The sequence below is a fragment of the Erithacus rubecula genome, assembly GCF_903797595.1.
Source record: "Erithacus rubecula genome assembly, chromosome: 3".
Classification (NCBI taxonomy): Eukaryota; Metazoa; Chordata; class Aves; order Passeriformes; family Muscicapidae; genus Erithacus; species Erithacus rubecula.
Window position 1 is genome coordinate 110,380,178 of NC_136689.1, and position 23,463 is coordinate 110,403,640.

Consider the following 23,463-nt stretch of genomic DNA (forward strand, 5'->3'; position numbering starts at 1 on the left):
TAGTCTCTACTGTTAGTCTCTATCTGCCTCTTTTTCAATAAACTAAAGTAGGCAATCATTCACATTCCAGATCTGTACAAAAAACCCGTACTTGTCAGTATTTATGGTCTATTTTCTGTTGCAAAACTTTCAACTGAAGTGGTACTGCAGTGCTTGTAAAGGCCTTCTGCAGCACAGACTGCAACTATTAAAAGCCAGATCTTATTGTTTATGTGACATTTTTCCTTTATTCCACTGCTGTCTGAATTATGTTTCCCTTCATTCCTTCTGCAGTGTTGTTCCTTCCATCCTTGTTCAGACACTGCAAGTCAAGAAGGGCAACTCAGGGGTAGGACACACTGCTCAGAACCACTCAAGGATCAGCAGGACAGCCATGTATCATTCCATTTTGTTCAAATATAACAAAAAACTTCAGTAGTCTGTTCCAGTTGTCAATTTTATTCAAAAGGTGTCTTCTACATATTTTTAATATATAGAAATAAAAATGAAAGGCCTATACAAATATGAACACTTACAGAGTACCAATACTGCCCTTCATTTTTTATACTGATCTTTCAATACTTAAAGGAACAAAACTGCAGCAAATAACCCACATAGTCAAAATAAATTTTACAAAATCTGATAATGTCCATTCATGTCTAGCAGAACCTTTTAGATTGAGTTCTCTTTTACATACATGCAATCTCAACACAAAAGATGTTCAGCTGCCTTTGAGATGTTCACAACATAGACTGGTGTACATTTCTCAAGATGGATAGTTAAAAAAAAAAGGTCATACTTAAGTTATACTTCAATGTAGAAATTTAACATTATCACTTTTAATGACATGCTGTGTTAACAGTATTTTTGAAACAGTCTCATAAATTAAAAGGAACCCAATCTTGCCTTCAAGTAAAACTCAAGTAATTTCAAAAATTTCAGAATGGGCATTTGCTTTTATATACCATGATTCTTCCCAAGGCTTTAAAAAAATTTACCACACAATGTTTTTGGTATAAATAATATCATAAAGTAAGTAAACCTTTTGCTCCTTGTAAACCACATTTGACAGACAATTTCCCATAAAGTGATATTTTTTCTAACATAGGGCATCATCCACACACACTTATGCAATGCCACTAATTTACACATTTAAAAGAGCATAAAGCAAAGTATATGCTTAAAGGTGATAGGAATGACTACTATATCAAATACAACTGTTCTTTTAAATGTTGGTTATTTATTGGGTTTTTCTTGGGATATGTATTTTTTTTAAGAAAAGGTCAAACCCCAACAACATTGAGGTTGACCACATCATATAGCAAAAATCTCTTATTTTTTCTGAAGGAATTTGTCCTCATCCCAGAACTAAAAAGTTCCCAGATGTTAATTTAAGAACTGTAGATTAAAATTCTTGGAAATTAGAAGAAATATTCCAGATATTTGTCTAGATATTGGACAATAAGACCATAGGCTTTAGGTAAGAAAAAATATAACAATATAATTTGCTGTAAGTGCACAAAAGCCCAATCTTGCAACTCTCTCCTGTTGATTAAATTGTTTTAATTTAAGGAAAGTATACAGAACTTCCATTTCCTTCATTATTTAACTTACATAAATAACTGTTTGAAGAATCTACTTAATAGTTTATCCACATATTCCACAAAGGGCATTTGGGAATGCCAATCCTGTTTTTCAAAGAACTACTGCTTTTACAATGTTGTAACAATTTTCTCTTGCCATCAAAATAAAGATTTTTGAGTTCATGTTATTTTACAGTACTCTCATTTCTACTTCCTGATGTTTCAATGCTTGGCTCATTGTTTCAAAGAGGAATTTGTAGACTCACTGAGAAATAAATGGGACAATTCTCTACTCAAGAGATCCAATATGCCTTGGAGCAGAATATCAGCTGTGTAGTAGGGCTCTCATTGACAGCATCAGAGAGGTTTCCATAACAGGCCTCCTTGATTCACTGGAGTTGTCCAATCAATTTTCACTCCTCTGAGCCATCTCTGAGCTCACCCAGCAAAGCTAAACACTTTGCAACACAGGTTTTACAGGCATTGCTAGAGGTTCTGCAGGCCAAAAGTGGTGGACTGCTTTCCAGCAGTGTGACAGTAACAATTTCAGGAAACTTTTCATACATGTTATACAACATTAATCCCACAAAACCTCCTTACACCGATGGGGGTCAAGACAATAAGACTCCAGCTCTGCAGAGGTTTTGACGTTCAGTTTAGAGATCCATCGTGGTGGGGATGGGAAACAATGACAGACCAAAAGGAAGACAGACCATATACAGAGACTTGCAGTATTATTTGCAAAAAAAAAAAAAACAAAACAACAAACCCAAAACAAACCCATAATCAACAACCCAGACATTTCCAAGGTAGGAATGTGCTTATCAAAAATTAAACTTTGCCCCATTATGAATGATTTTAAGTTTGGGTTCCTGAGCTTGATACTGGACAGGGGAAAAGTCAAGGGCAAGTGACTTCTATCTTAAATTATACAGTAATATCATTAGGACAGTATTAAAACCTATTATTAGAAGAATGAATAATTTACAAATGTAACATTAAGAATATTTTTAGTAGTAGTTAGTTAAATAGTAGTTATAGAAGTTTAAGTTCAGAAGACCTTAATCTTCTTTCTTTTGTGTTCGAAATCGTTCCATTAAAGCCCTAAATATATTTCCTGGTATTTTCTGATGTTTTTCTATGAGAGCTTGGACTGCTGCTTTTGTCTGTAGGGAAAGAGAAAAGTTTTTTGTCAGAAAATCTCATCTTCATACTGCTTATATAATTACACAATTTCTAGGCTCTTTTTAATCCTTACAAGTACTACAGAACTACTGCAAATTCAAAATACCGTTCTTCCATATTCAAGCCCACAGGATGTGATTGTGGCAACAATGCCATGAAACAGACCAACAAACCAGTATTCTCTTATGTCTAGTAGCTGTATTCACAGGAAGTATTGGTGATACACAAAGGTCAAATGACAACAGAGTAAATTCATTAAGAGACTATAAAGCATGTTAAATATCTGCATTTGTACAACTCAAACTCGTTCCTGTGCCCAGGTTTGCATCAATAACACTCTTCCAGTGGGCATCAACTTTGCTTCTACATGTTTAGAAGCAGCACTGGAAACACCACTGTGTCTCAGCACATTTGATTTGCACAAAGTAATGCCCTCCAGACCCAAAGCCCCTGAAGGAACTGGTCCTGTAACACATGCTCAGGCCACTTAGCAGCATGTGACAGCAGCCTTCACTTTCAAAATGAACAGGCCAAGAGTGCACAGCAGTTACTCTTATTATATAAAAGCTCCATAGGGAACGTCCAAAAGCAGGGCAACATGCAGAAGCTGTGGTGAAAACACACTTCCTATTCTGCCTAGACAAGCACAGGCTAGTGAATTCTTAAGGCCAGAAATAGAAGAACAGAGAAGTATTTGCCTATGTAAACCAGAGGTCAGCAAGGGCAGATTGTAGAATGTTTGTTGGTACAAGCTCCCACTGTTTATGTGAATTAAGAGATCAACTGTAAAGCCCTTGGAGAAGGACTTTATACATCTGGTCCTAAGTGACTCTACAGACCTAAAATTTGTATTAGGTAAAAAATTTGAGCTTTATTTTTTGCTCTATATAATGGGAAAATGCATACTGAGCCATAGCCCAAAACATGAGACACAACTTTAAAATTAACTCTAACTAAATAGGATGCTAGAGAATTCACATTCTGGGGCCTTATCTAGTAGAATCTGAGCTTAAGTCAGAAGTAAGTGAGGGTTGGCATAAATGTAAGATGCCAATGCAAGTATGAAAGTGTCTTAAACACATACTCTGCTGAAAGCCAGCACTTCTGAATTCCTGTCAGTGACCCCACAAAAGCAACAACCAGGTTCCCATAACCAGACAACCATTGCAGACAAACGTTTTAAGAGTCTTTTTGCAGAGACCTAATCATAGGGTAAACAGACAGACAACTGGACTGACACTTGCACAGTCAAGAAAAGTCACTCTCAAGTGAAGTTTTCAGAATATTATGTGACCATCTGTGCAGTTTTCAAAAACATCTACTTCAGCCCACTCCATCTCACTGCTCAACCTCTGAACTGGTTTATGTCTTTGCACAGTGAAATCTATTAATAAACTGAACGAACATGAGGACCTGAAAAATCCTTTCTATAAGGCATCTAAATGTGAATTAGAGGCACATTTAGAAGTTAAATTTATGGGTTAGAAGCTGGACAAAAGAGAAACACACTAGACAAAGCACTGAAATTATTTATCTTTTTCTTTTAGCATGTGTAATTCAAACAGCTTGTGAACATAAATTTCCTATGTTTGAAAGGCTTCCTCAGTATTCCTGGTAAACACCAGGAAACAGAATGCTTCCTCTTGGGTGAAGTGCTTCTCTCTGTCAACTGAGAGCTGTCTTATCTGACCAAACTTTTTCAGTCTTTAAAGCAAGTTGTTTCTCAAAGCAAATACAGGATGCAATTAACTTTAAAAGACCTAGATGATCTGCAAGTTGTAGTAATAAAAAGATAGTATTTAAGAATGACATTCAGAGTTAGGCAAATACAAAACTTACCATAATTCCACCAATTTCTATAACTGGCTCCTAGACAGAAATCACTTGACAAGATTATTGCAGTGGTTTGTATCAAAATACTTAGTATTTTAAATTTACATATCTAGATATTTATCTTACCTTTGCAGCTAGTTCCTCAGCAGTCATATTTGGTTCATATGGAATGGGTTCTCCAATAAATGTACGTAGCTTGACAGGAAACCCCCCATACAGAGGAACTACTGGCAATCTAGTACGCTCATATAGAGACCTAAGTATTTCTAATGTGAAAAAATGCAGTGGAAAGCAGGAGAAAGAAAGGTGGGGAAGGAGAAGGGAGTGGTGGAGGGTAAAGGAGGGAAAAGAGAAAGAGAGGGAGAGAGAGAAAGAGAGAGAGAGAGATTGGGATTATTCTGTAAAGTTTTTTTTTTCCCATACTATGTCTTAACATTGAAACTGGCTTGCAAAGTAATCTAGCCCCCAACCCAGACTCTCAAACAATGTGTCATCTCAAGTGCTATCCTACCTTGACTTTCATTTCCTAAAAGCTGCAATAATGCTTATATCAGACTTATTTCTACCCTAACTTGGTGTGAAATCTTTCCTCCAAAGAGTAGCTGAAACGAGAAGAAAGAAGAGGAGAGAAATTCAATAGCTGCCTCTCTGGAGAGGATGAGAATGCTACACAATACAAGTTACAGGTTCAGCTCATTTGACAAGTTGGCATTAGACACTAGTACTGGAAAACTGCATGTTTTCCTCCTACTGAGGTCTACAGGATCAGAAATAGCCTTATCTGCCTAAAAGTCAGCCATGCTAACATACTGAATTGCTCTTTCAGATCACACACTGGTTGCAGTTAAACAGTAGAAAAAGAGAGAAAAAACAGGTATTTCAATCAGCTCTAAGAGGACACATCCTTCTTCACATGCCACCTTCCAAGTGTTAATCCCAAATGTACCCAGAAGAGAATATATGAAAAATGTGCACTAATATTATCTTTCTCAATTTCAGACAAGAAACTACAGTAAGTGGGGTGCTAGGATAAGAAAATCCTTACTGATCAAGATGTGGAATTTTCTGTATACAACCTATTAAAACAAGGACATAACTACTAAAACTGGAGTAACACCTGCAGTGAGCAAGAAGTTACACTCCTCTAGCAGCAACTCTGCTGTAGAATACATATACCATAAATGATTTTGGCTTAAATTTCCACTGTTTGGGATTCTCCCAAACACAGCAACAACTAATTGCTGTTTATTTTTGTACAACATGATGAATGAGTGAATTATTCCAGGTTCTGCATCTGATGTCTTGGCTTTCTCCATGCAATATACAGCTCTTACAGTGGAAGAGAAACAGAATTGTGTTGCCCTGCAGCCCTCTGATGAAGGTAATGAAGCCATACTTGAGGCAGAACAGGAGGTGTGGAGACTTGTTCAGGCCCCTCTACCAGACAATAACTAAGAGAGTACAGAAAAGGAGGGAGTTTAACACTAGCAAATGAGCAGAGAAGTGGGCATCTAATCAACTCAGAGATGGATCCCTCAGACAAAAGACCCATCTATTCATATTCTGGCTGCAAGTTCCATGGAGATAAGGAAGGAGAGCTGCAAAATGCAAGGTTTTGTGAGGAACCACAGGTCTAGTGCAGCATAGAAAAGCAATTACAGATTAAATGTAGTTCAAATCATTCAAACTTTAGGTACAGGTAGAGGTGTAAGCACAGAGCTTTAGGACAACAGGAAATATATGCCAGTTGCAAACCCATTTGCTTTGCTTATTAACAGAGAGCAGAAAACCTAGCGCTGGCCTAGCAGATATAAGCAGAGAAAAAAGTGCTTTAAGTCTTCCTGCCTTTTCCTGGCTCCTTTTTTCTTTCTTCTACTGCTTGTGTAAAAAAAACCCAACACTGTTATGTGGAAAATAACCTAAATGAGCCAATATCACATCTAACGCTAATATTAAATCCTAATAACATTTCTGAACTCTACCAGAGAGCAAACATCAAGAAACAAGGCTGTGTTAAATCTCAAACTTATATAAGGATTATTTCTACAGAGATAGGCTACACACATATGGAAAAATATACTACAGAGAAATAGAAAATATCTTACTTATTCCTCCTAATGTCCTAAAGCCTTCTCGAACATTTTGTGTAAACATAGGAATGATGGGCTAGGAGGGAAAAAAAAAAATTAAGAATTTAAGGAAGATAGCACTATCTAAAAAAATTCTACCTCATTTAAACTCAACAGGCAAATTAATTTCAGAAGTGTTTCTCAGACAAGGATATATAGAGAGCAAAACAAGAATTCTGAAGTTCTGTGACCTTCTGCCATGAGGTTTCCAACTGGAGAATACTGCAAGACTTGAGGGAGTCACTGTTTCAGCAAGTCTATTTTCTTACAGCAGTCGAGAATTTTGGAGCCTATGGAGCATTTAGGCATCCCTCCCCCCACTACAAGTGTTTACACAGTTGTGATTTAAATGCTTAAACCTCTTACCTAATTTGTAGTTATGCTCAAAGGGAAGGATTCACAGGATTGGGACACTAAACTTGTCTGATTCCTCTCTGCTATGCTGATAGTATTGCTTCACACCTGATGTGACATATTCAATTATGACCATGACTTATTTCTGCTGATGAGTACTTGGAATGGTGTTGAATATTTCAAGTTTTTATTGCTGCTCTTAAAATTGCAAACAACTGTCAAGATTTACAAGAACTGTGGGGCATCAAAATTTTTCAATATCATTTTATAGTATGTGCCCATTGTACACAGCCTCATTAGAAATACAGAACTCTTCATGGGATTTCCATGAATTCAAATTCTTTTGAACTTTTTAAAGACAAGCATAGAGATGAACTAACATATGTAACTTTTCAGACATGCATCAAGTTTGGAGAGGGAAAAAAAAGTCTGTAAATAATTACAGAGAATAAAAAGAAGTGCAGTTGCCTAAACTGAATACATATAAATATCTTTATTCTAGAAAAATGTTATTTGGAACAACTTACTTTCGACATAGAGGTAGAAATTTTTGTTTATAAGACAAATTCTAGCAAAAAACTGCTGAAATAAGACAACTTCAACAAGTTGAAGGTTCCAGTTTTAGACATTTTTCTGATGTTTCAGACACATTCTTCTCTTCATGAGGAGTTCTGCTTATGATTCAAGATGACTTAAAAGTTCATCTTCAATCTAAATAAAGATGTTTTTCCCACTTTCAGCCTGCCTCTGACAGTCTTTCTATTTTACTGCATCTATTGGGGTTTTTTGGGGGGATGAAGTAACAATACCCTTGTGAGTGCATAAAGAGAACCAAAAACACATTCAATAAAATAAATTTAAGTAGTACAATCATAGTTGAATCTCAAGTATGGCCCTTCACATACTATTACAATACATTAGTAAAATCTAAACCTGTTGAAAATACCTGTTTAAACAGTGTTATTTTCCTTGTGAGAAAAGTGATGTATATTTGGGTCCTAAAAGTATTCTATTTCTGTATAAAATCCAGAGTTATAACTAGTCTGTCTTTGACAGTAACTAAATATAAAACTCCTGGTGTGAGACTTGCTTTTAAATTAGGTATATGCAGACCCGTGGACATATGCACACATCTTCCAAGTAAAAATCTAGAACGAGAGGGACTCTGAAATGATTACTAAAATAGTTACAATTCAAACATATCACTCACTGTTGTGCCTTAACAGTTGGTCCCCTATGAATAGTTATTCACACCTGCCTGCTGACCAAGCCCAGTGCTGTACATTAGAACTGTAGAGTTCACACCAGTGACCAGCCCTGGACATCCCTCACTACCATAAAATGCCAATTCAGTACAAAGTGCCTGCTGGGTCACACCACAGTTCAGTGACAGAAGAAACAGAAACATTGACTTGGATTCCATGATCCCAATGGTCCCTCCCAACTCAGCATATTCTGTGACTCTGGTATGTAGAGTTGTTTCCCAACAATGCTGGTCAGGGAGGGCTAAGCCATCACAATACTAACCAGTATGTGTAAAGCAGCACATGCTGCTTTTAAAAGGAGAAACCATCCTGTATTTAATCTCTTGTTCTTTAAACTCTGGATTTCCTAGCCACACTATTCTGAGCTGACTCTAAAGCCTTCTATCTGTCAACAGCAACAAAAAGGGTCTTGAAATGTAGTTTTTAGAGCAAGTAGACCATACTCATGAGAGTCAGAAATCTAACATCAAATATATGATAATCAAAAAGCTTTCTCTGGTACAAAGTACTAATAACTTAGCTTTCTTTGCTTCTCTTCCAGGACGTGTCCCACTTACCACTTTTGCATCAATGGCCACCTGAGCAAAGCCCTTCCGATCACTCCACAAAATAGTGTACATTTCATCACTGAAGAGCGCTTCCCGAACTCCACCCGGGGCAATGGCTAACAGCTGGCCCTTCTCCAGAGTCCTGACACAAGCTTCTTTTGGTCCGTGTATGACTCCAAATACCTCAAGTAGTATTCTAAAACCTGAAGGGTAAGAGAATATTAATGCAGAAAATGCTAGTTCATACTACCACTGAGTACAGATTCCCAGCACAGAACACTGTGGCTTAAACTGAATTGTCTAATAAGCTGTGTTTCCAAGCCCCCAAGAGGGACTGAAGCATTAAGTTGGACTTACAGTTTTGGTCTGCAAAGTTGAAGATTTAGGGGTTTCGGTGCCTTTTTGCCATAGCCAAGTCAGATGTTATCCCACAATCAGGACTAAACTTAAAAAGAACTGTCAAGCACTCTGTGATATCTTTCACATGTCCCTTTGAAGGAGCTGTTTGACTCAAGCACTACTATTCAAACATAGTCCAAATAGAGACCACCAAGAAGCAATACCAGGAAATTGTTGTGGTTCTGTTTATTGAACTTTGATAAAGAACAGCAGTGCATAAGAAGGAGAATGACAAAGAAAATGCATCATTCTCTGCATTACGGATCACTGCAGCAATTGATTCTGATTCAGTCTGTGAATACCTGGATGATACTTCATACAGGGAGGCATCTGGTAAGCCTAATTGGGTACACTCACCTGCTGCTAATACTGTAACTGAAGTTTTTGACCTAAGGTTACATATCACCTTGAATTTGACATGTCATTCGGACTGTACCCTTCAAGAAACAGCAGAACATCCAGAATCTGCTACAAGCATCAAAAGCAATAAGATATGTATCTGATCAATTTAGACAACTAGTCTACTGTTAAAGGACATATCTAGCACAAACCTCTGTTTGCAGGAAATAAGTCCTGTCCAGTTGGTTTAACAAATTTTAAATTTCTATAGTATTTAGGAGTAGTGCATACCAAAATGGCAACTTTGGATGACTGGGCAGTAAGGGAAACATTACCTCTCTTTCTTGAAGTTTCCCACTGAAGCAAACAACCTCATCAGTCATAGACAAGGAGAAAGAACTGATTTAGTTGAGTTTGCCTTCTAATAACAAATGAATAGCTGTGACTATAAACATTTGTTACATACACACACAGGTTAAGGAAGAGCCCAAACAAAGTTAAGATGACAGAGGTCTGTCTTCTCTTACATCTTCCATAAACTAAGGGCTTAGGGAAAAAGCATGAGGCAACATATTATTACTTTATTCTAAACTAAACTCTAACTAGTCTTTGTAGCTGGTGTGCTTAATTACTTCCAGCTCATCTCTATACCAACCAGGATCTGTCTGTACACATGGCAGCAGAACACAAGCTGCATTACACCTGTCTCATATTTTGCTGTGTCTACCTCACACACTGTTGATGACACTCAGTCTTCATCAAGTAGCATTTGCATGGAAGAATACCTGGAAATAGAGTTTGCCTAATTGTAATTCATTTCTTTCAGGTGCTTTTTTTTGGGGGATTTTCCATAGCTGATTTTTACAATGCTTGACATCCCCAAACTGATTAAAGCTCTTTGAAATGTATCTGGTGGTAAAAAGCTGCTTGTCTCTTAAGTCCTTTCTGTCAGCGAGCTCAAGAGACAGACAAAACAATCACGAAAAGGGCTGAGATGAGCAAGAAAAGAGACTCCAAGGAAACAAACTGTGACAACACCGTTCCTTTCTACACTGGATACACTGGGGAAGCAGTGAGGGGAAGGGTGTGTGTGCCAAAGCAATACCATCAGTCTGTCCAGTTCATAGATCAGTAAAAAAAACCAGAATATTGACAGAGTAGAGACAAAAAATGTACTAAAAATGTACTACAGAATAATTGTCCAGGGAGGTTTCAAGTCTTCACAAAATTTCTCAGCTGTATTTCCTTTGTTGACTTTTAGTATCAACTTTACATTCTGAGCTGTACTTCATAGCTTTGCCAAAAGACCACACATAATAACTGATATCTCTGCTTCAGCACCAAAGAAGAACCTGGCTCTCTTAAAGCAGCTGAGAGAGAATCTGACACAGTGGCCCTGAAAGGACAGCCAGGGTACCCATGTTCAAGGCAAAGGTCACCACAAAGTTAGAAGAAACACTGGAGTAGTACCAGGTAGCACGGCATGAAAAGGACCAAGAATCTGTTTTTCCATTTTAAACAACAACTCTCAAAATTATCTAAACATATTTTTTCAGCCATTCAGAACATGTTCTTCCAGACACTAAGAAGTTCAAACTTAGTTTTATTCCACAGTTCAACCTGAACTCTGCCCTTTCGCCCAACACACTCCTTTCCTATTTTCCCCAAGACTGTGTTGGCAGAAATGTTTGAAGACCCTTTGGAGAGCACCCAGTAAGGCATGTAACACTGCCCTCAACTTGAATATCATGTACATTTTTCTATCTTGGCCCCAGTGACCGTAACATCAGGGCTGTCAGCTATCAGACAGCAGGATGGCAAGGATGTCATACTATGGCAGAGGATGATAAAGAACAAAAGTGAAATCTCAGTACTCTCTGAATGTTTTGGGAAAAGGCTTTCTCCTAAACTTAGAGAAGTCAATGTATTTCTGAGCACTGCACAGCTAAGAGGCTAAAGGAACCAGAAAGTTGGAAAAGTGGGTTTGTTTTTTACCTGTGGAGAACCTTTAGTTATAAAAGAAGGAAGTAAGAATTTGTATGACCGTATTTCGTATCCTCCTTCTCCTCCAAAATGCAAGAAAGGCAAACTTAATACTGGCACAATTCTGACACATCCATGTGTGTCTCTAACAGACCCCCCAAATGCCCTTCCCATTTCCCCTGAATTAAGCATAATAACTTTCATGTAAAACTTCTTCTGAAAAGGCATCCAGTTTAATCTGAACACTTAATCACGATCAGACAGCCTTAGTATTAGGATAAAATCACACAGCCTTTCTGATTTGATTCACAAGAGAAGCAGCATCTACCTGAATTGACCGTCATAGATTACTCTGCTTGTTTTGAAACAATCCACAACATTTTCTGGGCTCCTGGGATTTGTCTCCCTGAACAGCCTTAATTCCTTCATAGAAACAGAGAATTATGTAGATTAGAAGGAAGTTCTGGAGGTCATCTAGTCCAGCCTCCCACTCAAAGCGGGTTCAACTAGATCAGCCTATTCAGAGCCTCACCCAGCAGAGTTTTGAAAGTCTGCAGGGATGGAGATTCCCCAACTTGCCTAAGCAATCTGTTCAGGTGTCTGATCACTCTCATGGTAAAATACCTTTCCTCATGTCTAATCAAAATTTCCTGTGTTGCAACTTGTCGCTGTTGCCTCTCAATCTATCACTGTGCACTTGTGAGAAGAGTGACTCCCTCTTCTCCCCACCCTCCCACTAGGTCACTGAAGACAACAATAGTATCTTTCCCCACCCTTATCTGGTACAGACCAAACAAACCCAGTTCTCTCAACCTCTCCTTGTACACTGTGTGCTCCATCATCCACAGAAATGTTCCACTGTGTCAGTGTCCCCTGTATTAGGGAGTCCCAAACTGGACACCATATGCCATGATGTGCTTGCACAGGTGCCATGCCAAGGGAACAAATCTCTTCACTCAACCAGTGGCTACATTCATGCTAAAAAAAAAAGCTCACCTTGCAGTTCATCTTCTTTGCTGTAAACACACTGCCAACTCTCATTCAACTTGTTGTCCACTAGAATCCTATGCCCTTTCCTGGAAAGCCCCCTTTTATCCAGAGTATTGCTGCACAGACTTGCACCATCCCAGATGCACAGCTCTGCTTTTGCTTTTGCTGACCTTAATAATATTTCTGCCAGTTGAATTCTATGAAGTCACTCTGAGTACAAGCTTTAATGCTCAGTATATCAACAGCTCCCCCAGTTTGGTATCATCAGTGAATTTCCTGTGCATCCTCCAGCCTCTCATCCAGGGGTACCACAAAAACACTAAGCAGCACTGGTCTCAGTATCAATCCCTGAGGAATGCCTGTAGCTGTTAGCTAGATGTTGTACTGCTGAAACCAGCTCTTCAAAACCAGCCATTCAGCAAGATGTTTCTGCAATGCTACTGAACGATATTTGGGGGACTCATAAGTATACTCACACTTAGAGCCTTATTTTAAAGCAGAAAAGGAGTCAAACACAATGCCCCATTTGATAAACAGCTGTGCCTATACAGATACAATATGGAGCCAAATCTGCATCATGAAGTAGATTATATTAGTCATCTGTATGTAAAAGATTTAATAGCCACTGATAAATGAATCTGTTGACAAAAGCAGTTGCACAGGTGAAGCCATACTGTGATCAGTATGAAAAAATTATTTTCAGGGACTAAGGCTGAAACAAATGTATACTGACAAAAAGACAGTTTTGGCTCCACTAAAAGCACCAATACAGTACAGAATGCTCATTGTAATTCCTTTTATGAACTGACAAGCCTTTAATCACAAACCAAATTTGGGAAAGAAAGTGGGTACTACTGTATTTCACACAGACAAAAAGAGAAAACCTTCACGTAATTAATTTCACCAATTGGCAGTGCATTTCACTAGGCTGTCCAGCCAAAATCTTGCCCTAAACATACTTTTCATTTTCTACCTGCTTCACCTTATGTTTCACATAAACACACTGAACACTTCTCTAGCTTTCCTCCAAAACAGATTCTTCTTGAAACAGTCTTCCTGGGGACTGCCTGCCATCCTCAACTGGATAACAGTTGGGTGGGATAAGAAAATACATTGTCTCTCCAGACTAGTATTCTTAACTTACAGCAGATTTGTTCCACACAGTTGAATTCTTAACCAGTTCACACCACTCATTCTGCCTATATTAATGGAAAAGAAATATCTTATTTAAATATTTGCTAATGAGTAACACTGCTTCTCCTATGATCTCCTTCTCTTTGTTTCTAAACACCCAAGAGTCATTGGAAGGTGCTGCCCAGACAGGACTATATCCCATCTGTGCATGGGCCAGTCTCATTCTTGTTTGTCAAGAACATGCTCTATTTCAGAACTTTCACTAAATTTGTCTGAACGTCTGTTCTGATAGCTGTGCTCCTGCAACACGATTTTTATTAATTAAACAATTAAAAAAATTAAAATTAGAAATCCAAAACTGCTTGTTTATGTAATGAAGTATGTTACCTGGTAATCTAAAGACAAAATGATCAGCAACTACACTGCAGCATCTCTTCTTCATTACATGAAGTCTAGCTGCGAAATAGATATAGTCAACGGGAGTAGCTCCATGATAAAACACAACAAGTCCTGGTCCTTGAGGAATATTTTCGACACCATGAAGTTCATAACCTGTTAGGAGTCAAAAATGTAACAGATGTTAAATTTCTATACAATTCTATCCCAAAGAAACTAACATAGAGCAAGCTGGCAAACGGAAACCACCATGGATTGAAAAGCGGTAAGAGCAAAGTGACAAATGTCAAGAGGTAACTTGCAGCATCTACAGGAAATACAAGTTTCTTCACAGAGAATACACAGAACACAAATTGCTACACAGAGAATAAAGTTTCATTCAAAGAGCAAAAATAACATTAAAACAGAACACCCAATCACACTATCTTGAACTGTATAATTTATCCTTATTTTTTCAGTTTACTGTTTTCAAGGCTACAAAGTCCTCTGAATCAATCATTTAAGAGAAATCAAAATATGGATTGGTGTGGTGAAACTATTTCAAGCTACTATTAACCTTTCAAAATTCATAGCCACCAGTGACTGTTTTAGAAGTCTTGACATGATAGCACTCATTTTCATGTCTCCTTTTACTCCAGGATATGAAGGTTACCTGGCTACTTCCCTCCTAGTTATATACCTGTTTCAGTTTTACATCACTATATATTAAAAGCTAGTTGGGACTATATATGCCTAGCTGAAAAATACATAAACATACAGGCTTTGTCCTGACGTCACAATTCTATTCAAGTTACACGGCAGAATATATTTAATTAACACAAAATGCCAAAATGCATCAGTACAGAACATAATCAATTAACAGCAGTACTATTACATTATCTTTTGTAAAATAAAATAAAACAAGAAAAAAGAAAACACCTGAAAAAACCAAAAAAACAAAACAAACAAAACCCCTCAAGCAAATTCTGTCACTTCTTCCAAAGTTAATCAGGTCTACCTTTCCTATTCCATCAATTTAATTCTGAATTAAATTGGCTCTTCTCCCTCAATTTTACTTTGCATACCTGTGGAGCTGCAACACATTGCAATTGTATCATCTCTCCCATCCCTAGGGACCACTAACTATGCTCCATGCCAGCCAACTAACACAGATGGCATTGGCATAACGCATGTAAATACAGGTAAATAAAGGTATAAATGCAGGTATCAATCACCATGTTTGGGGGTTTGTTTGGGACTTTTTGGTTGTGGGGTTGTTTTTTTCTTTTTTAGCTTTTTTTTTTTTATGCTGTTAGATTTCAGGATGGATAGTTCTTCTTATGATATCCTTGTGAATCAAGTAGGAGAAAAAATAACTGGAAAGAAAACATTTCATACTTTAGCAAGACAAGTGTATAGATAAGTGGGAAGCAGCTGGCAGGGCAGAAAAAAGTCACAGCTGTCAATGAGGAACTGGGTAAGAATCTTCTTGCACAAAAAAAATGTCAAACCTTATAAAAAGAAAAAGTAACTAAGGATTAAAAGAGCCAAGGCCTTAAAAAATAATTTTCTTATGGAAAAAAGCAAATAGCTTTTTACTGTGAAGTGAGTATTTCAAGCTCTTTGATGTAGCTGTTGATTTTGATGTAGTGTACTTCTCTAGATTTGAAAGTTACATCTTAGTCTTACAAAGCCTATCTGATACAGCTGCTGCACCATATGGTTATCAATGCCTTGCAAACCCGCTTCCCTTTGACTAGAGAACAAATAGAGATGATTTTCAAGAAGGATTTATTCTTTATGTAAATTGCTCTTAAGGATCTCTTTCTCCTTTAGCTGCATCTAGACTGAATGGCTCTGAAAGAGACTTATGATTTCCTTAGAGAGAAAAGCCAAATCATTTATTAAGTCTGTCTTTATAACGAAGTAATAGCAGAAGGACAAAGAACAGGGCCCGTAGTTTTGACATTCTAGTAGAGAAAGTAGTAGTCCAAAATACAAAGACAAATAAAAAAGTAGGGTTCTGTAACAGTGTCAGGCTCTGAAGCTAATTTCAAGAAGGAACTAAGTGCTCCTTTTAGCCATCATTAGGCATTTTATGTAAGTTAAGTGCAATTAAATTATGCTAACACGTGCTGGCTGACACACCAGCTATCAGGGAACTGGCATTTAACTTCCAGTCTTAATATACTGACTCTGAAACAATATAGTTAATTGATCTAGTTTTTAGCACAACACACATTTCAGATCATCAAATGAGGAAATCCAGGAATTGTTATGAAAAGCAAAAAATTAAAAATAGGCAATTTTTAAAATTGCATAGATATTCAACCAGAAGAGATATCTCATTTTATAGCAGTAAATGAATAAATGCATAAGACAAAAAGCTTAAATTCAAAAAAGTCTCAATTTCTTTTTTTTTTTTTTTTTGTTTCAAGCACCACTAAGAGTCACTCATAAAACAGAAAAAAAGAAAAAAAAAACTGGCCACAATTGGCATGCACCAGCAGCAATGATCAGGCATATACTGATAATCTTGAAAGCTAAATGAGGAATAAGAGCTCCAGAAGTTTTCAATGAAAGGTCAGATCTCACCATGCCATATTCTTCCATGTCCATCCCATATGGTCGCCAGCATTTCTCTTGCACCTATCCAAACATCATGGGAATAAGCTTCCTTTATTTCATTCTTCCTTTTATAAATATGAAGCCAGAGAATGGAAACGTAGAAGAGAACGACGATAACTCCTGGAAGCACAAATACCACCACAAGTGGGAAAAGCACCCACAAAATGTAGAATGCATAACTCAGATAATCTCCAATATCCTCCACACCAGTCCATTCTTCCAGAATGTAACTCAGGCAAGCCAAGTAGGACATAGATGTTGGTCCTACAGTACAGGATTCATTTCCACCTGTCATCTCCTGTTGAAAATAAATTTTTTAAAAAGTACATTAATAAATCTTCCAAAAACATAGATCTGCCTATACTGATTAATCATATAGTAAATCTCTCTCATGCATTTTATTCATATCCCACCTACCCCACATCCCAGCAGCACCTATTAGAAACACAACAGTTCACACAGCAAAACTTTTACTTGATCTTTACTGTCCTTTTCTTTTGTGTACTGGAAATGATGACAATTCTAATGGAGAAGGATGGTGCAATTGCTTAATTTCAGGCTAGGATTTTATCTAATTGAAAACTATTTGACTTGCACAGACACAGAAAATTTATACTGTTACCAACACAAATTAACACTGAATTTTTGAATTTCAGAAAGCTGTATTGCTTCATTTAACTTATTGTTAAAATAAAATAAAACCTTCTCTCAAGCACTAACTACAACAGGAAACAGCACAATCCCAAATCCAATTTCAGGCTTACTATAACTCTGAAGCAACTCTTTTTCTTAGCTCTGTACAATTTAGGGGACAACTTGCTATTCACTTCACCTTACAAACACAGGACAGCCTGAATCCTTGGCAATTTTAGCTACAGTACTTAAACTGCAAATCTAATACCTCTGGGTACAAAAAATATTCTAGGCTAGAAAAAACTGGTTGGTCAATATTCCAAGTTCTGCTAATCAGGACCAAGAAATAAAAATGTTGCAACGGCAAATTAGGCTTGTGGAGAGAAACAGAATAAGAACAACATTTCCAACACTTCTAAGAATTAAAAGAATCTGAGCTTGAAGTTGCTGTGTTTTGTTTATTAGAATGTGACTTACAGCAGGCACAACTGCAAAGCTCCTAGACAGACATGTATGTCTCTCATTCTTTTACTCTTCTTGCTTTTGCAAGAAACAAGAGACTGAAACACAAAAGATGATACTGCCTTCAGAACACCAGTGACAACAAAAATTACAAAGCAAATCAATTTTACTCCACATTTGCTAAGGAACATTGAAACACATACTAGAGTAGAACTCATTTCACTTATTTTCCTACCTCAATTTTCCCTCACTTTCTGACAGAGCAAGGATGTCCCTTTTCCTTTGGTTTCAGAAATCAGCCTCTGCCCACATTACTCAAGGTAACTCCTATTCATTAGAAGAAAGCTGATCTTTGCTCCCACAATCCATGCTTGTTCCAAACTAATTTCAGGCTTACAACATTTTGCTCCTCAGCATGTTGAGGACAATGTGATGGGCAGCTGATTTATCTCCAGCCACATATAAGCATGGAGCATTAGTGACGTGCCCTTCAGTGATTTTGTGCATCTGTCTTTGAGGCGTGTGGGAGAGCAAGAGAAAGCTCTGTTTCATTCCAGTTGCCAGAGCTGAACTCCAGAACCTGTCAGGCAGCAAACACCCACAGCAAGTATAAGAAACACAACTTGTGAGACCAAGCAAGATTTAGGAGTAGCATTCAACACCACAATATTTAACAGATTGTTATGCCTGGACTTCTCCAATGGCTCCACCTACTATCTAGAGAACAATATGGAGCAAGGGTTATGGCACAGAAGCATTTTTTCAAAACTGAGAGGTGATTATGTAGCTTTTAAAAGAATACTTGCAGCTATAATCTCCTACTTATTATATATCTTAATTGCTTATGGCTTTTCCCAAACCCCAAATCTTCCATCAAGTAAATTTAAAATCCTGTTCACACACGTAACTCTTGCAAAACATTACGTGTCCTTTTGCCTGTAATGTTCAATGCAATACCTCAAATGCAACCACCACAGTTTTTAAAGTTTAAAGTTTTTAAAGTTTGTGTATCTGTGTGTAAACCTGCAAAATTAATTTAAGATCTAACATCTTCTGAGCTATCAGCCACAGAGGTAAGAGCTGAAGCACTGCCCTCCCTTAGCAACAGTCAACTCTACCCTAACAATAGTGCTTCCTCAAATTGAAGGGGATCACAGGATAATTTATACTGGAATTGATACTGTCCAACCTCTTCCTACCTAACCAATTAAACCAGGTAGTTCAATAAAACTTCATGTTCAGTCCAGTTTGCAGTATCTCCATGGACAGAAATCTCACATCTTCTTCAGGCTCCTAATCCAGTGCTTTAATACTTTCATGGTGCAAATGTTTTTCTTATTCTAGTTCTAGAGTTCCCCTTACTACACCTTGTGTCTGTTGCCTCCTATCCCTTTGCTGTCAAGATTCTACTTCCCCCTCTATAAACACTCAATAAGAGCAGCACTAATGTCATCACAAAATGGGTACAATGGCAGTGAAGAAGGGAAGGCAAATTATGATCAAAAAAAGCCCAGAAGTTCTACACTGAATGCAGGTTCAACATAGTTCTTACGTGCTACAAACAGGTAATGACACTCGTCGGTTCCACTTGCTGTTAAGTAGTTTAAAATACGCATTTTTAAGATCTAACTTGCTAACGAAGCAACTTATATTTTTCACTAGTCACAAAGACGCAATTTCTCATTTGACTAATGGCAGTGTACACTGACTTATGCTTACACTTCAGGCTTTGTGATGTGGAAACAAGGTTAAAACACAACCCCTTCACTAACTTCATGATCTAGAAAAGTCCTTAACTAAACTACAACGGAGGCCTTCAGCTGCAAGCCAGCAGATGTTGGGATAACTGAGACCCTGCTGATCATGATAGAAGGAGCGATTATGGACAGCAACACTGCTGAGAACGACACACAGCACGACTCCAGCATGCATATGCAAGGCGTAAGTGAAACCTCTGGAGGACATCCCAGTGTTTCCAAACTAGAAAGACACCGCAAAGCAGCAGCTACGACAAGCCCCTGCCAACAGAAACACATGGAGGGGGTTTCTACTAGAATTAGTACCGCCACCACGGGCACACCAAAAAAAACCAAAAAAACAAAACAAATTTAAAAAACCCAAAAAAAACCAAATAAACCAAAAATACCAGGAGACCCTGATAATGCTGCTAATGTCAGCTGCGGCAGGTCAGACCCCGGGAGCCAGAGGGTGGTTTAGCGCTTGTCCTGGCCCAGGAACTGGGCGGGTTTCTGCGCCGGCGGGTCGGTGGCTCCTGCAGGCGGATGGAGGGCTCGAGGCTCGCTCTCCTGACAGGGCCACAGCCCGGCCCGCCGGCCCCACGAAGCGCCCCCGGCTCCCACCGCGCTCCGCCCGCAGCCCCGTGATTAAAGCGAGGCCCCAGCTCGGCGGTGACGGCGGCCACCGCGGCAGGGCACCCGCGGCCCAGGCGCCGCGGGGTGACAGCGGGGCCGGGCCCCGCCGCCCGCCCGGCAGCGCCCGCTCACCTTGCCCTGGCGGCGGCGGGTCCGGCTCCAGCCCCGCGTCCCTGCCGGGGCCCGGTTTTACTCTCCGCCCGCCGCCCCCGCGGAGGCCGGGTGCCCGCGGGGCGGCGGGGCCGGGGCGGCTCCCGGCGGCGGGGCGGGGGCGGGCGGGCGCCCTGCGCAGCGGGGGCGGCGGCGGGGGCGCGCAGCGGAGCGGGAACCCCGCGCCGCGGGGGCGCGCAGCCGCCCGGACCCGCGTCCGGAACGCACCGCGCGCCGCTTCCGCCGGGGGGAAAAGCGGGCCGCCAGGGGGCGCGCGGCCCCGCGAGCGGGAGGGGCGGGGCGGCGGGGGCGGAAGGCGCCGCCTGGCGGAGCGGGCCGGAGCTCGGAACCGCAGAATTCCAGAGGGGAATGGGCTGGGACAGAGCTGCGAGGTCGTGGAGACCGGCCTGTGAGTGCCGCGTCCAGCCTTTCCTCAAACACCTCCAGGGACCCCAGCGCCCCTGGGCAGCCCATTCCAATGTCCAATCTGTGAGGAAATCCCTCCTGATGTGCCGCCTAAACCTGCCCTGTGCCGCTGGAGCCCGTGTCCTCTCATGCTCCCGCTGGTTGCTGGTTGCCCTCTTGGGAAAGAGGCCGAACCCCAAGCGGGTGCAACCTGCTTCCAGGGAGTTGCAGGGACGGATAAGGTCACCCTGAGTCTCCATTTGTGCAGGTTAAGCGACCCCCAGCACCAAGCACCGCTGTTGACCCTCCTGCCCCTTCCCCGGTACCTGCCCGGTGCGTGCAATCCTCCTCCTCCATTCCCGCTGGCGATGCCCCACAGCAGCATCCACACCCGGACCCACTCGCAGCCTCTGCACTGGGCAGCGTTCCGGACACTTCGTGCTTCGGACACGCCATTCACGGTGTGTTAAGGCATTCCTGACTGCCCGACAGCTGTGGGTGTAATCCCTGGATTTAAGTATAAAAATAAACAATGGAGTTACAAATACAAACCAGCCGAAGAAGTGGTGTTCCAGTGACAGCGGGTATTGATGCAGACAGCCTACCTGCTAGGAGGACACGGAACACTGCGCCCTCAGCCCTCGGTGGGATGACCTTGGACATCTCTTCCAGATCCCCTCCTGCTGTGCCCGTCTGACCAGCCCTCTTCCGCACGTACAGCATCTGCCTGCTCGACAGCTGCTCGGCTGAGCACCTGCACACAGCCTGTGTGTAACTGTTTCCACTGTCGTCCAATTAATAAATGTGTGCTTGTGCACACTCTGTGCTGTGGAACTGCTTCCACGCACAACCAATTAATGAATTAGCACAGCCCCAAGCCTGCCAGAGTTCTAGAGGAATTTGGACAGGCACATGTGTGACTCTTGGGTCTGTCATATGCAGAACCAGGAGTTGGAGCTCAATGATCCTTCTGGGTCCCTTCCAATTCTGGGTATTCTACGATTTTATTAATTTCCCATGTTATCAGTATGATATTTTTTCCCAATGCAAAATCTTGTAGTTTGAGCTAGTTAAACCTTATACATAAAAAGCTTCAGAAACAGAATTTCCCTGCATTACTTACTGGGCAAACTATACCTAACAAGAGTCATAAATGCTGTTTTCATTTTGAGGTAGGCACAGGTAATTTGCTGGTTTTCATTTCTATTTTTTTGTATGATGGAGAGGCTAAAAAATAAGTGCAGCAAGGGAGTGATTTGATCTGCAATTATATTTCTATTTGTATGACAACTCTAGTTTCTGTAACACCAGTTTTTATTCCGGTTTCTATAATACTGCTCTAAAAAGAGTAACAATTTAAAGCAAGCCACTAAAATAATATAATAACTTATTATTAGAGCAGTACTATAACGGTTCTGGAAAAACTGTTTACAAAACTCCTGTTTCTCAGTAATAATTTTGTCTACCATCTTGAGACCCCAGAAAATACTCTTATACAACTGTGACAGGAAACAAAAAATAGAAATTATTTTTTACTCAGAGAAGCTGCAGATAGTGGTGCTGCTAAAAGATGTAATAGCCCTGGAGAAACTTAAACATCGTTAGAAAATATTAACAGCTGTCTGAAATAGTAGAGACAGAAATCTCTGCTTTGAAAGATAATCAGTGCTCTGATTACTTATGTCCTACCCAAGGTTAGTGCTCCATTGTGAGTTGCAGCACAGCTCCTGGCACCATGTATCAGAGAGCAAGGCATTTGAAAGGTTGTGCAAATTCTGATTACTGAAGTGCTTAATTGGTCACAGAATCAGAATGGTTAAGCTGGAAAGGAAGTTTAAGACCATTAAGTCCAATCAATAACCTAACTCTACCAAGTCCACCACTAAGCCATATCCACAAGTTCCACATCTACACACCTTCCAAATACCTCCTGGGGTGGTGACTTCACCACTGCCCTGGGCAGCCTGTGCCAATGCTTGACAACCCTCCCAGTGAAGAAATTTTTACTGATATCCAACCTAAACCTCTCCCAGCACAACTTCCTTTTCCTCTTGTTCTGTCCCTTATTACCTGGGAGTAGAGATCCACTCCCACCTGGCTGCAACCATTCTTTCTGGTAGTTACAGGTGTTGGTCCCCACATAGGCTCCTGTTCTCCATGCTAAACAACCCCACCTCCCTCAGATTTCCTCATAAGACTTGTGCTCCAGACATTTTACCAGCTTTGTTGCCCTTCTTTGGACACATTCCATGATGATATTAATGTACTTGAAAACAAGATAGCCAGACAATGATTCTGTCTGGTCCTTCTACAGTTTCTACAATTCAAAAAAACACTTCAGATTCCAGTTACTTATAAATCCTCTTGCTTCTTCATCTGTGCCCATTTTAGTATTCTGTAACATTTTCCTTTAGTTCCTTTTCTCCCTTGACTTAAGCTCAGGCTTTGAATTTTAGCTTATATCTGCAGTGCAGCGTGTAAGACTTCATGGTTTGAATTCCTGCTTATGGCCAGGCATATCAGTCTGCATCTTGATCTGCTTTAGTTTATCATCTCCTATGCATGCTGAGTCTCTGCTGGCAGAAAAAAATCTTTCTGCCTGTATACAGCAATTATAGTTAAGGTGTTCATGTAAAGATTCCTGTATCTTATGACAGATTTGAGGGGTCTTTTTCAGGACAGGATTCCTGTCTTTTTGGTCCAGGGAAAAAACTCAT

General features: G+C 39.9%; 1 protein-coding gene across 4 annotated transcripts; it reads right to left on the reverse strand.

The window, feature by feature from the left end:
• Positions 1 to 418: 418 nt before the first annotated feature.
• LOC306799889 (DGAT1/2-independent enzyme synthesizing storage lipids-like) lies at positions 419 to 22,841 on the reverse strand. 4 transcript variants are annotated; one of them, XM_079301488.1, is made up of 8 exons: positions 21,352 to 22,841; positions 21,073 to 21,253; positions 16,692 to 17,022; positions 14,109 to 14,273; positions 8,886 to 9,079; positions 6,686 to 6,746; positions 4,707 to 4,846; positions 419 to 2,728 (listed from the first exon to the last, which is right to left on the reverse strand). In XM_079301488.1, exons 3-8 carry the CDS (start codon positions 17,017 to 17,019, stop codon positions 2,624 to 2,626), a joined length of 993 nt encoding a protein of 330 aa, XP_079157614.1. In that variant the 5' UTR covers positions 17,020 to 17,022; positions 21,073 to 21,253; positions 21,352 to 22,841; the 3' UTR covers positions 419 to 2,623. The 4 variants fall into 4 exon arrangements, 3 of the variants coding, with proteins under 3 accessions (XP_079157614.1, XP_079157613.1, XP_079157615.1); XM_079301487.1 differs by lacking the exons at positions 21,073 to 21,253; positions 21,352 to 22,841 and adding an exon at positions 20,324 to 20,586; XM_079301489.1 differs by lacking the exons at positions 21,073 to 21,253; positions 21,352 to 22,841 and adding an exon at positions 19,974 to 19,996.
• Positions 22,842 to 23,463: the final 622 nt, after the last annotated feature.

Bases quoted from the DNA above. Each gene is read 5' to 3' on its own strand.
- LOC306799889 (XM_079301488.1), bottom strand. From the start codon at position 17,019: ATGACAGGTGGAAATGAATCCTGTACTGTAGGACCAACATCTATGTCC. The intron at 14,274-16,691 runs GTGAGATCTGAC...GACTCCTAACAG, and splicing joins ACATGGAAGAATATGGCATG to GTTATGAACTTCATGGTGTC. The intron at 2,729-4,706 runs GTAAGATAAATA...CTTTCCCTACAG, and splicing joins CTGAGGAACTAGCTGCAAAG to ACAAAAGCAGCAGTCCAAGC.